The sequence below is a fragment of the Saccostrea cucullata genome, unplaced genomic scaffold (genome assembly GCF_032062105.1).
Source record: "Saccostrea cucullata isolate Sc308-1 unplaced genomic scaffold, CSIRO_AGI_Scuc_v1 ctg159, whole genome shotgun sequence".
Classification (NCBI taxonomy): domain Eukaryota; kingdom Metazoa; phylum Mollusca; class Bivalvia; order Ostreida; family Ostreidae; genus Saccostrea; species Saccostrea cuccullata.
In genome coordinates this window covers 411358-426445 of record NW_026936852.1, presented here as the reverse complement: position 1 = coordinate 426445, position 15088 = coordinate 411358, and the positions used below count along the sequence as shown (strand labels likewise).

Sequence of the window (15088 nt, the reverse complement as noted above, 5' to 3'; positions counted from 1 at the left end):
AATAACATAAATTTTTACCGACATTTCAACGATTCCCCACGATAGTTTGGAGTCTAGGCATTTTGACACCATAGACATCTGCCTCTTCTTTTAAAGAAAGGAACTCGTTAATTTACTTACCTTGTCAGTGGTCATTTACAAGATTATCTTGTTAAAAAAAACATTTGGTTGTGCACACCAGTCATTTTGATATAATTAATATGCTTTAGTTTCTGATTGACAGTAACTATGTAGTTTTTAGTGTCAAGGTCTTCCAACAATCTGTTGGAATTCTCATGGGTACAAATTGCGCTCCGTTATAAGTACATGTAGATATATTTCTGTATTAATATGAAAAAGTTATTCAGGAACATGTCAGGTTTGTGAGAAGAAAACACTTACTGTGGCTTTCAACTCTGTATTTGGGTATATCAACGATGTTTTGATTAATTGACAATACATGTAGTAACTTCCTTTCATATGCCGACTTTTTATACCCCCGCTTGAAAAGTGGGAGCGTGTATAGTGATCGAGATGTCCGTCCTTCCGTCCGTCTGTCACGATATTTAGGAGCCAGTCTCCTTTCTGCAACTCCTCTTACACTACTGATTGAAATTTAATGAAATCTTCACAGAATCTTAGTTACATACTAGTATGCTTTTCTAGATATGACAGTAGGGCCAAGTCATCTGCGTAGTCTAGGTCTTCAAGACTGGAAAAAAGAGTCCATCTTATTCCTGTGTTGTCACCACTTTAATATTGTAGAAAGAATGTCTGTGTCAATGCTTTGCCTTGGGAAACCCGAAATATGTGTCCGATCAAAAAAGTAAAATAGGAGATGCACAATGGCAATACTAGTATGCAAAGTAAAACATCAAAATAACAGAGTTATGCAGGGAAGAAATTGACTGAAAATCAGTAACAAGAAAACTGAAGTTATGTCATTGAACACCAAACAACCCGGAGAATGAATAGGCATATGCAGGCTTCTAGTTTCCACAATGAATGGCCAAAAAAAAAGAAGAGAGATGTGTTTGTGAAACATTGATGCCCCCGTATGGCAGCATAGCAAAGATTAAACTTTTCTTAAGGTATTCAATGTCTAACGGCCATATTTTGTATCTAACAAGTAACAAACGAATACTCCGAAAGCCCTAGCACCACCTGTTCAAAAGTCATAGCCAAAGACAATTTTTTGAAAGGTAGATCAAACTCCAAGGTCAAAAGGTCAAAGTTATTGGTTTCTTCAGAAAAGTCTATTGTTACAAGGATTACATATGTGAAGTATAAAAGCCATAGTCCTAACCGTTCAAATATTATGGCCAAGGTTATGATTTTTTTTTTAAAAAGTAGGCCAAACTCAAAAGTCAAGGTCAAAGGATCAAAGTTTTTGATATCAAATGAAACATATTGTCACAAGGATTAAATATGTGAAGCAAGAAAGTCCTAGCCCTAACCCTTTAAAAGTTATGGTAACGATCTTTTATAAAAGTAGGTCAAACTCCAAAGTCAAGGTCAAAGGGTCAAAGTTCTTGGTATACAATAAAGGGTCTTTTTACAAGGATTACATATGTGAAGTATGAAAGCCCTAGTCTTTACCCTTCAAAAGTTATGGCCAAGATTAAAGTTTTTTCATAAGTACGGAAATCTCCAAGGTCAAGGTCAAAGTTGTTGATATCCAATGAAAAGACTTGCCACAATGACTACATATGTGAAGTATGAAGGTCATAGTATCTACCTTCAAAAGTTATAGCCAAAGTAAAAGTTTGGAATTTTTTTCATAAGTGGGTCAAAAGGTCATATTTGGTGGTACCCAAAGAAAGGTCTTGTCACAAGAAGGAATACAGATATGAAATATGGAAATCATAGCTTCACTAAATCAAAAGTTATGGGCAAGGTTGAAGTTTTTGCGGACAAACAGACAGCTAGACAGACGGACGGACGAACGGACACGACAAAATCTATATAGCCCCGAATCTTTGATTACAGAGGCATAAAAATATCAATGTTAAACTACATGAGAAAGCAAACACAGACGATATGAAAACTTTGTTGACAAAGCTGAGATGGCGATGGTTCTAGGGCATGTGAGAAGGAAACAAGCCAACAACATCACCGAAGTAGCTCTTATGCCTTAGTCACATTTCCCGGCCGGTGGCCGTAGACCGGTGGTAATCTGTGGTGTGAGCGATGCCCTAACATCGGTCCACATCGGCCTAGTAGTCCTTAAAGTATCAGTCATATTATCCAGCGATGGGGTTTACGATGGGCAACCATGCAATGCGTTTTTTGATAAAATGGCGTGGTTGCCGACTGGACTGACAAAGGCCCAGCGATCAGCGATGCATTGCTTATCATAAAACTTTGTTCCAGGTAAATCGGCAGATGTACTAGTATATTACATCGCTCATACATTGGTGAAAATCGTTCATACGTCGGTCGCCAATGTTTGGTCGAATATTGATCGATGATCGGCTGATGTCTGTTGCCCACCACTCAGCCCCCCGATGACCTCAGATTCAACGGACACTTGAGGATGATCGGCCATACATCGGCCAATCCTTGAAAGATGTGTTAATGATGGGTTGCCGATGTGGGGCATCGGTGGAGACATCGCTGATTTTTAACTACAACTTATTTCTTACCGATGACCCCACCGATTCGCCAAATGGCCCCAGTCACCGTCCGATTACTATAGGTGTCCGGCCGGCAACCACGCCATTTTTATCAAGAAACGCATCGGTTTCTCATCGTATACCCCATCGCTGGATAATGTGACTGATACTTTAGATGGACACTGGAAGAGAAGAGGAAACCTGGTCGACCAAAGAACACCTGGCGAAGGACTGTGGAAAAGGAAATGAGGGACCACGCTGGGGGGGGGGGGGGTGTTATTTTGTCCATGTTCACTTCTTTCACACATATTATTTGACTATACTGCAAAAAAGGTGGGTGCATGGCTAATTAATGACCAGCTTTTCAATGCACATTATCAACAGTAAAATATTATTTTGGAAGAGTAGGTCCCCCAAATCCGCCTATACTGCACGCGTGCCTTGAGTCAACAGTTATCGTTCCACTTATACTTGTTGTAGCGAAGCGAACGACAACTCTGGGCCCCCTTGGTCAAAAAAGTTATTGAAAATGAAACATATGATTTGTTGGACCTGTAAAATTTGGAGGCCGCAGGCCAAGGGCAACATTTTCATCTTCAGGTCCAACAAATCATATGTTGCCCGAATCCTAGTCTATAACTGTTTTGTTATACCCTTCACTGCTCACTTTTATCAATACACGCTATACTATCAATTATTATATATGGAAAATTATGGCTTCTTCAGTAAATATAAACATCAAGCTTTTAAAAGAACAAAATCAATTATAAGTCTATTTATGATAAAATTATTTATCACAAAATATATATTCTTTTTACCTTACCTTGCTGTTAAATGCAACAATTATAATAATTTCTTTTGTTTAAAGACTGTTGATATCATTTCCTTGTGATTATACTATAGTCTAATAAAAATCACTGGTGCTTGATGTAAGACCGGTCAATAGTGAAATTGTTAGACCGACGTAATAAACATTTCTTTTGTTGGACTTTTTATTAGTAAGTATATAGATGGTTTTATCACTTAACAATATACAGTTATTGACTGGGTAATGAGTAATCAACAACGTTGCTCTAAAATTTGGCGGGAATGTTAATTTCATAGGTGTCACGTGAGAGGAAGTTACCATAGTTGAGCACTGTTTTGTTATACCCTTCACTGCTCACTTAAGATTGATCAATTTTATCAAATAATAATATAAATTATATATGTATAAATTATGAATGAAATTAAACATCAAGCTGAGAAAGAACAAAATCAATTATAAGCATTATATCACAAAAATTATTTATCACAAAACATACTCTTCTCCGGATTATGACCAACATTACCTTGCTAAGTTATGCAACAACTCTGTTTACATTAGAGATCAATATTGGAAATATATTTTCAATATTTTCCATAGAAATTTTTTATTTTCTTACATGCTTGCAATTTTTGCCATTTAAAGTAAAATTCAAGTAATGCTTCAGTTGCACAATGTCTTGTTCATTGAAAATTAATGGTGTATTTGAAGTATTTTTAATAAAACTGTGCTATATATTAGCTCGAATTTCCTCAGTTCGATGTTGATCTTCCAAATACATTTGATATACACAAAGTTTTGACTCTGAAGTTTTTGTTTTGTATATCTTATACTCACTGTGTTTTCAATTTAAGAGCTTATTTTTTTTAATTAACAGTATACATTCTTTTTATTGTTTTTATTTCAGTGAATATGCACAATTATAATAATTTCTTTTGTTTAAAGTCTAGTTCATATTTCATTGCACATTGGTGATTATACTGATACAAAAATTTCCCCCCCCCCCCCCCCCCATAATTTTGTCTTTTTTCAGAAAATATAACAAATTGAATAGATATTGGGGTTCAAAAGTTTAATTTATTTGAGGATTTATTTCTATGATGAGATTGGTTAAGGCAGGGAGAGAATTGTGTCACCTTGTACCTCTAGGCCATCCTTAAAAAAATGTTTTATATTTGGTAACGCTACTCACTATTTTAGAGGTCAGTAGGTACTAGGTAGGTTGGTGGGGTTTTTTTTTGGGGGGGGAATGTGAATAATTATATTAAATAATGTATAAACTATATGAATGAATTAAAAATGAAAACAGCCGACCATTTAAGCAGCAGTTTACCAGCGGTTTTAAAGCAGTATCTTCCGGATTATGAACCAACATTACCCGTGTAAGTTATGTCGTCCGTCGTGTTTACATTAGAGATCAATATTGGAATTATATTTTCAATATTTTCTGGTGGACATTTTTTAATACCAGTGTTTTTGCAATTTAAAATTCAAGTAATGCATATTGCACAATGTCATCTTCATGGTTTAAGTGTATTTGAGTATTTTTAATAAAACTTTGCATATATTAGTGGTCCACCTTAACCTTGTGAATTGGTCATTTTTAATTTTGATGTAAAATCCACTGTGTTTTCATTCTTTTGTTTTTTTAATAAACAGTACATTACTTCTTAAGGATATTGTTTACATTTCCAACGAAATTTGTTATGGTCTTATTCTCCTTTCCGTGCCATCTACCAAGGAAAGAACTTAGAAAATTTTAGAGAAGAGTTTTGGAGTTAATTTTAAAAGTTAGTTTCACATTATGAAAATTGGTTAAGGCATGAGAGAGTTGTGTCACCTTGTCCCTTCACCATCCTTAAAAAATGCTCATTTCACTGAGCTAACTGTTTTAGGGTCAGTAGGTAAGACTTTGGTTTTTGTGGAGATTAAATTCAGTACACTTTTTTATAGGTTTTCTTTTTTTATATATAAATACTACTACCAATATCATAAATCTTTTAAAAAGTATTTACAATGTATCATATAAATATTCTTTAATATGTATTAACAAACAATAAAAACAAGCATTGCAGGGTTAGGCGGATTTCCCGGGTTCAATATACCAGTAGCGGACATTTTTCCATACCTGTTACAATATAATTGCTTGTATAATACGTCATCTTCATGGTTTAAGAACATAGTATGACTTAGCTTTGCATTCAGTGGTCCACCTTAACCTTGTGAATTGTTCATTTTTAATTTTGATGTAAAGGATTACAAACTTTTTAAAATTAAATAAACCAACACACCCCATTCTACCAAATATGTTCTTCCAGAATTTTCTAGAAACTCTGAATATATCTTTAATTGACATTTCTTTCATTACAATAAAGTTTGGTGTAAGTTTTAATTATAGATATAGATTTAGAAACTAATACACTTTGAACTTTACAGGCTTATTGACTTAGAGAAGTGGATTCAGGTGAAAGTGGTTTGATGAAATTAACAGTTCAGTTTGCTGAATGTTGAATGATGTATAACAAGTTATTGAAATTTAATTACTAACTTTGTTCTTAACAACTGTTATAAATAATTGGTTTGATATTTTAATTTATGGTAAAGTTTGTACATGTAAGCATGAAAATTGTAAGTTGAGCTACAGTAATTTGTTCAATATACTAATTAACATGATACGTGACATTACAACAATTCTGTATATTTCTTGTTTAATAAGTTCTTATCCTGTGATCCTGATTATACAGTAAATGAACCACATATACACATTTTATTGGTTTAGTTGGAAATGGAGTAATTAATAAACATTTTTTGATTTTCAAGTAATCACAAGCCAGGATTTGAATATTTTTTATTGCAGTGTGTACACATGGTGTACATGTAGATTGTTATACATGTATAGAATGATACATTTTAATAAGAAAGTCTTTTTAAAAAGTTCAGTGACTTTGAATTTTAAAGTTAGATTTATTAATCAAATTGTATTCACAGGGTTCGAAATGCAAAATTCAAGTTACATTAAATTAACAGAGTTTAGAATATCCAAATTGGGAGTTAATTAAATTGAAATATTTGTAACCCGCAAAAATTTGCGAGTTGATTTTTTCATTGTAATTTTTACCCAGGAAAGAAACATCCGTTTCAACCCGGTTTTAGTCTTTCTCTCGTTAGTTACCGTTTACATCTGCCATTTTAAAATGAATGAGCATTTGCCTTGATCATGTTGAAAATTACAAAGTCTTTTAAGAGATGGATAGATGGCTGTTTATTTTTGAAAAGCTTTCATCTTAAAATTGCAAGTTGTCTTAATTGAGAGTTCATTTTTATGGTACTCACAATTACTAGAGAAATACAATTTTAGGGAATTTCTACCCCTGATTCACCCATTTTGAACTTCATTACACAAGGTTTATACAGTAAATCAAATCAGGTAATTTGTGAATTTGGCAATCATTGCCATTTGTTTTTAATTGATTAGCTAATGTTAAAGTTTCTAAAATATTGTCCTCAAAGACCTAACCACTTTATAAAGTTTCTAAATGCTATAGTAGGGCTTCAAATGATGCATATTTTTTTGAGCATCATTCCCCACACATTAGAAAAATGTTTTACTTTGTTAGGTCACAGTGACTTATTGTGGCACTGCTGAAAAAGAGAAGAATTAATTAAGTCAGTCACTCATCAGACCAGGGTGTAATGTTGTAAAATTAAGTTGGATGAAAAATGTATGTGTTATCACCTGTCCAAGTTGCCTGCTCTCCATTAATGATAATCTATTTAACTTCTGACTTATTAACCAATGAATGATGCATGGTTTTATTTGACTTATTAGTTATTATAATTAACAAATTTTACTTGATGGCATTTGTTAAAATATACTGAATATCGCCAAGTAAAATTGATACTATGGTTCTTGGGCCAATGTTCTTTCAGCTGTGGACGAGAGGTGGGTGGGAGAGGCAATAAATATGACGCAAAGCACTTTTTTTTTAACAGATAAGGTTTACTTTTTGGCTATTTCAAGGATTTTTATTTTAAAAACAAAACCCTAAATCAAGTTTACTATGTTCAAGTATTTATTTGCTGTACATGTATTGCATTGTTATTACATTAATTTAAGTTCTTGTAGAGGCTCTTCTCATGTTCTAAAGGAAATAATATGTAATACTTTCTAGAAAACCTCAAGAACCAATAACCCCCAGGAACAGGTCCCCAGAAAAACTCTCCGACAGAAGCAGATCTCCAGGGAAGAGGTCCTCGTCCAAAAATAGCAACAAAGATGAGGGTTTCCACCAAAGGTCATCCTCACCAGGAAATGGACAGAACAAGAGGAGACAATCCAGTGAAGCTGAGGTAGGAGGGATGTGGGTTATGTCCATTTACTAATTTGAATCTCAAATAATTGTTCAAATATTTATTTTTATCACCCTGTATAAAGTAATAATATTCTAAAGAAACTGTGATCAAAGTCTCTTTCAGTTGACTGTAATATTTGATTTAACTGGAAGAAAAGGTTGTAATCTCTTCAGTACCTGAAACTGGAAAGAATATTTGGTTTCATAACTTGCAACAGCATTTGACCCTGCATGTTGTTGGGAAGAAAAATTCATAATCATTTTTGTTTATGAAGGAGAAAAATTACAGAACACAGGCCTAAACATGGTAATTTCACCAAAAGTACAGAATGCAATAAATTGAGGCAGGAGGAGGCCGTATAACAGATATGATGATAGTGTTCCTGGATTTCAGTGCTGGGATAGTGGCAATGCTAAGATATATAGTCTATTGCTGTTGAGCTTTCACTTTTTTCTTCCCATTAGAGTGTTTGTATTGATTCAGTAGATTTATACATTTGTTATACAGAGAAGCGAATGGTGGAAATTGATTCTAGGCTGGATAATGAATTAACTATTTGTTCAGGGAATTTCCAAATGCTTGGGTGATCTGGTGTTGTCGAGGAGGAGGGTAATTGAATTAAGGGTCATTCTGTTGGCTTATTTCATTGGCCTTTAGCTCAAAGGGCTTACTTGATCATCAAAACAAGTTTATAGATCATCACAATTCGGCAGCAATTGTGAATTATGTTAAGTTGCCATTCTTTTGTCTGCTGCGGTCGTTTTCTGCATCTCTAATAAATGAAAATCTGAATGCTCATACTTTTAAAGTAAAAATTGTCACTTTCAATAATCATATCATTGTCAGGCAATATAACTTCAATGAAATTTGCCTTTTACTACTTTTTCCCCTCAAAAAAAGGCAGGTTTTCCACCTTTTTTCCCATGAGCCTCATCATTATTGCATCTCAGTTCTAACCATTTATGAGCTAGCACTTGATATTGTACACATACATGAAATGAGAAGCATTATTTTGTAAGTGTGTTTACTATTTTTGCTGAATCCTAATATTGTCAGCATGATAAATTTAATTTATCTCCCTTTGGTAGCGTCGTATTTGTATACATGTATGGAATATTATTCTGCTCTAGACTCTAGAGTTATTGCAAGGATTAGTTCCCTTTTTATCCTGTCAAAATGAGAAGTGAATCAAAACCAGATAAAACAATTTGTTATTAAGTTGAACTTGATTTTTATCATGCCAAAAAGATAAGATTAGGGAGGGGGGAGGGGGGATGAAGAATGCTTATATTTCTACAGGAGAAAATATGAATTTTTCATAGTTAGTATTGTAAATGTTCATTGAGGTTTGAAGTAATACTCAGTATACAAAGCCTTTGATATTGCATTGACAAAAAGAAGAAAAAAAAACATTTTTGAGCAAGTCTAAACAGTTGTCAAAAAATTGATTGTGCGTTGAAACGTGAGAATACCGTATATTCTTCTAAACGGGCTTGTCAATATAGCCCTGCTCGCTCCATCTGAAAAACAGCGAGTTTGTTATCAAACCCAGAGCATGTATGAATATTATTAGGATGCTGTATTGATATCCAGTGCAGCCCTGTTTAAAAGTTTGTTTAGGTAATCATGTAACAGAATCGGGTCAATAAATCATTGAAGCAGGACGGATAGAATTGTGTTTGCTTCAAACAAGTTACCTTGTTCCCCCGGTAACCCTTTTCATCAATAATTGAGCCCAATCAAGCTTGTACAAGTTTTTCTCTATGTTTAGATAATAGATTTTTTTCTTTTCTTTTGAGTGAGTTACAATTATGACTGAATTTTCAATGTTTGTGTAATGGTTTAAAGGTTTAAACGATTGGTAAGAATTGTCAGAGCTTTACAAAAGCTACCAAATGGGGCCCTTCAAAGGGAATTGGAAAATATCAGTGAAGTTATTAAAGAAATTATTAGCATATAAATTGTCTATACATATCAAATTCTAAGGTATTATGTTGTACAATATAGAGATTTATCAATTTGCACTTCAATTTTCAATTCTGATATTTATCCAGACATATGGTGATTTAGTTGATCTATGATTTAAATAGGGTTTTTTGTGTGTTTGTTTGTTTTTTTTTTCTTAATTATCATTGACAATTGTCTTTGCCTTAATAGCTTGGTTTTTATTGCACAAATTGTACTGATGTTTTCAAATATATTATTTACCTTATTACCTCATTATTGCCAGAGATGACACAAATGAACAAAATACACAATGGATATGTCTGTTATATAAATCAAGTTAACAATAACATTGACCATTGACTGATTCCATTTAAGGAAAAATATTTCTGATCTATTTCAAACAAACAATTGAAGTCAGTACAGAGATTGCAGTATATAGCTTCCAGAGGAGAAAAAGGACCATTTCATGTTACAGAAACATTTCAGCTGAGGTCTGCTCTGTAAATGTATCAGTATATCACATTGGTTATGTTTTTTACATGGCGGTCCACTTTGATGTTAGTAAAGCTGCCCCCTGATCTCGTCAGAACGCCGCTATGAAACATTGATAATTAGTGGTCCCTGCAGTCCCTGTGATCTCGGAGGCTATTGAAACATTGATAGATCTAGGTCCCTATAGGAGCTCCCAGAGCACGGGGCCCTATAAAGTGTACGTCTATTGTTTCTGATGGGAAGTCCAACAGCTGTAGGGTATATGTGGGTTATGCGTGTAGACAGAATACAGTTGTGCAAAGAGGCCCTTTGCTGGTCAATAATATTGGTTATTATATATTGCCATTATGGGAAATTTTGTTTTTCAAACTTTTTTTATTTTCTCAGAATTGACAGATGTATTTAGACCAGAATAGTGATGTCTTTATATAATAATATGATGAGGTGTGTGTGTGTGTCTTTTTGAAATGTGGGTGGATTGCAGGGAATTTTGAAATGGGTCATGCCTCATCGACTTTCAGATATGTTTTGCCGTTGCGCTACAATGGCTACATTGAAGAGGTAGTAAGGAGTAGAGCTGTTTAAATGAAGGGGTAATAGGCAGGGCTGGTTGTGCCACGAGTTCGTAACAAATCACCCGTCACAAACGCCTGGTCACACTGCGGGGTAAGTCGCTGTTTTAGCTCATTATTATTTCTAGTGTCTAGAATTTATAATTAGCTAGCGGTGTTCTCTCGGTCAGTAACTTTCTGGCTCAATACTTGTTGAAGGGTATTTCCTTGAAAAATGGGGACATCGATTTGAATGTTTTTTGCAGGAAAGAAATTACCAGATCTGAATGTGTGATTTCAATGAAAATTAAGGGCAGCAAATTCTTTATTGAATATAATTTCATTAAGATGCAATTGTTTTCATTTATCAAAGGAAGAATGTAGAAGGACGTCTTATATATAATATTTTCTGATCACTTATAGCTCAAAAATATGCAGAGTATATAGTTATTAGTAAAGCCCATAATGGACTGAAACATAAACAAAAATCTTTTGATCTCCCCCCCCCTCCTCCATTTGAGGAAGGGAGGGCATAATGCTTTGTTGCTGTCTGTTGGTCGGTGAGTTGGTCTGTCTACCTGTTGGTCCACAAACAGTTTCTGTTTTCCATTTTCTTTGCAGAGGTTACACATACTAAAATGAAATTTGGTATACAGATTTTCATTAAAATATTTAAATTCTGTTTTGGGTACAATCAAGCAATTTTTGACAGAGTAATGCCCCTTGGACTTAGAAAAAAATGACTTTTTAGTAACATTAGTCTATAGAAAATACTGTCCTGTAGGTTTGTTTGTAAAATTTTGTATACAGCACCCTTCATGTACAAGAACACCATATAGGGGTAAAATACCTAATCAAGTTGTGTGTGTAAATTTTTCATCACTTGCTAAACTCTTAAAATTAATTCCTGGTTTCATTGATATTTGCTTAAGTAATGTTTCCTGATAACATTGAAGTAAGGAATCTTTTTGCCTCTTGTTTTTAAGTCTGTACTATTATGTGTTGAAAAATGTATCTGATTCAGATTACTATGCTGTTCTGAGATCTATATCAGAATGCTATGCTGTGTTTAGATCTATCAGAATGCTATGCTGTGTTGAGATCTATCAGAATTCTATGCTGTGTTGAGATCTATCAGAATTCTATGCTGTGTTAAGGTCTATCAGAATACTATGCTGTGTTAAGATCTATCAGAATGCTATGCTGTGTTGAGATCTATCAGAATGCTATGCTGTGCTGAGATCTATCAGAATTCTATGCTGTGTTAAGGTCTATCAGAATACTATGCTGTGTTAAGATCTATCAGAATGCTATGCTGTGTTGAGATCTATCAGTATACTCTATGCTGTGTTGAGATCTATCAGTATACTATGCTTTGTTGAGATCTATCAGAATACTATGCTGTGTTGAGACCTATCAGAATACTATGCTATGTTGAGATCTATCAGTATTATTATTTTTACCTTTTTTACACTAAGTTAAACTAAATTACATATTTTTGTATATATTGTATTTGCTAATGTTATTCAGTCTCTTGAAGGTACCAATGGCCCCATTTCATATAAAATGTGGTTAATCATCAAAACGACTTGACACTCATGAGCCATTTGGGGAGGAAAGTTTCTGTTTTTTTTGGTAGTGGAATGTCATAGTTTCTTCATTCTCCATATCTTTTACATGTAGATGAAGGTTACCAACAGCACTGACTATGATGTCAGAACTTGTAAATAGAAAATCATGTGTGTCCACAAGTTGCCTATCCTGTATTTCTTTGGGCCCCCGTCAGTGCATCAGAGTCAGTTGTGTATTGGTAGCATGACAGCAGTGGGTCATACTACTGTATTTGTTTTATATTGATTGGTTTGGCCCCGAGGCATTTTTTGTGGTCATCATTGAGAATGTATGACTTGTTATCTACATACCTAGAGGTGGTCAGTGTCTAAGAAGACACATGCTGCTCAACTTTTTAAGTACATATATTCCACTGGATTGTGGTCACTTTACGTTTGGGAATTTTTTTTTTTGGCAAAGGTTTGTCATCATTCTTATATTTTCTTAGCAATATTTGTACTGAATCAATGAACTTCTCTTGTGATCTTTATTCTTTCAGTAAAAGTCAAATTAGCCTCACTTTTTATTCAGAATTCTTAGTGCATACTTTATCACAAAAGTGCTTATACTATGCTTTGAAGTGGTAAAAAAAAAGGTAGATTTAAGGTTGATCAATACTCTGATAAGAAAGATAACTCTAACAAGGAAAAATATCTATCATCCCTTTATGAAATCACCAAGTTAAAATGTCATTTAGACTATCAAATTTTGTCTCACTAAGTACGCTGAAATCATATGGATTTTTTAAATGATAAATTAGATGTATCCTATGGAAAATCAAAAAGGTTCAAACGAAAAAAAATGAGAGTATCCAGGAGGGATAATGTACCTTAATGTCATAAGGTCATATGCAATGTAGTTTGAACTTGACTGAGCTCTTCCCTGGAGTTGAAGAGTTCCACTAAATGAAGGACCTGTGTGCAATACTTTTAGTGTCTATATATTGACTTGTACAAATTTTGATGGGAAAAAAATCTGGAATTTATGTTTCGTAATTTTTGTATTTTTTTCATTGAATAATGCTAAATTTTTCATAATTTGATATCTTCCAAAAACCCCTGGTAATGCATGCTGATTTTTTGTCTATGAACATCTGATGGCACTATAATCTTAAATTAGGAATATTGTGAAAAATTATCAGTAGGTAAGGTACCTTGCATATGTCCTTAAAAACATTTTAAAAAGAGAGGGGGGAGGATTATGGACAATTTGTTGGATCCACCTATGATGTTCCTGTATCTGCCAGTCCAGGGGTTTAATCTTGGGACAATTTTATTGAATGCTTCTTTTTGCTTGTTGACTTTTTTATGATGTCTCTCTTGGGCACTTTGACAGTTAGTATGCGTACCTACACATATTGTGTTTTATTGTGTCATTAACTTCAGCATGTCTTTCCCAGCAGAGCCATAGAAAAATTTAGGTGTTTTATTATTTACCAGCCACAATTAGGGGGCGTGTCACAAGTATGGCCCATGAAATACAGAGGTGGAGCTAGCTAATGTTATGACCTGAAAATTACCTGCCAATACTGAGGTATCAATAACACAGGTGAAATTACAGCTGAATTAATGGCCATTTATTGGGGCTGGCCACAGATGCTTTATATTCATTTTTAGTCAATAATAAATCTTTAAACTGAAGCTCCCATTTCTAAACCATGTAAAAAATTTATCAATTACCCTGAAAATGATTCCTAGATTTTGTTTGCTTAATCAATTTTGAGTTAGCCACAGTGGTTTCTCGTGAAACCGACAACACACTGCAATTGAGTTTTTTTTATTTTTTCCATAACTGCTTAAGGTAGCTAAGGTTATATTGCAGAGTACCAGAAAATTGCCCAGAGAGGAAGCAATGGAGAAACTAGGCCAGGAAGTGGGGTTCTTTTATAGTCAAATGTACAGTCAGTAGAAAATACCAGATCCTGTAGTGGAGAAAAAAAGCTCAAAGAAAAAAGAGAAGAAAGGGGAAGATGATTGATTTTTTTGGTGTAGTGTAGATAGAATGGAATGATTAGAGTATGTTACAAGAACTCAGCCTTCTAAAGAGAAAGCTGCCGCTTATTTTGTTAATTGAAAGGTAATGAAAATTGATAGAAGTAGCTTCATTAGTACACCATGTCGTCTCGATCGGAATTCTAAAATAAGGATCAGCATGTATAAATGACCAAAAAATGTAAAGAAATGGATTGATGTTGCAGACTGTAGCATATAATGTCTCAATAATTGCCTGGTTATGTAAGTGTTTCAATTATAGTTCAATTGTGATTTTTTTAAGGAATAATTTGTATGCAGATTTTAGTCTCTCTGAAATTGATCCTCATGCAGACATTCTGCATTGCAAAGGAAAAACAGTAATTTTCCTCGTAAAAGTGGAGTTGTTCTCTCTCTCTCTCTCTCTCTTGATGATAATTTTAATATGATATGCTTTATCTAACCCTAATTGCTCAAATACTATTTTTACGTAGCTGACCAGGTACTATTCCTGGTTAAATATAAAACTCGCATCTTTTTAGGGGTGTCTGGAAGATTTTTACCATAGTATAAGATACGTGTATCAGTATGGCTAAAATAAATGCAGTAGAGGAGTATTTTAAGGAAGAATTTTTTTAAAGAATTTTTTTAGGGGGGGGGGGGATTCCCATTGAAATGCACAGCATTTGGAATTTTCATCTCAATCACAATAAAATGCTAAGAATAATGAACTTGTGGTAGAAGGCATTTATTCTATGATAGATT

At 34.0% G+C, this 15088-nt stretch overlaps 1 protein-coding gene across 2 annotated transcripts in view; it reads left to right on the top strand.

Moving 5' to 3' along the window:
* The first annotated feature begins 4662 nt into the window (after window positions 1–4662).
* Window positions 4663–15088, top strand: part of LOC134246736 (uncharacterized) — a 36983-nt gene continuing 26557 nt past the window's right edge. For both annotated transcript variants that reach the window (XM_062729092.1, XM_062729093.1), the window contains exons 1-2: window positions 4663–4781; window positions 7572–7749. In XM_062729092.1, the coding sequence (XP_062585076.1) occupies window positions 4684–4781; window positions 7572–7749 (276 nt within the window). In that variant the 5' untranslated portion in view covers window positions 4663–4683. The remainder of the gene's footprint in view (window positions 4782–7571; window positions 7750–15088) is intronic.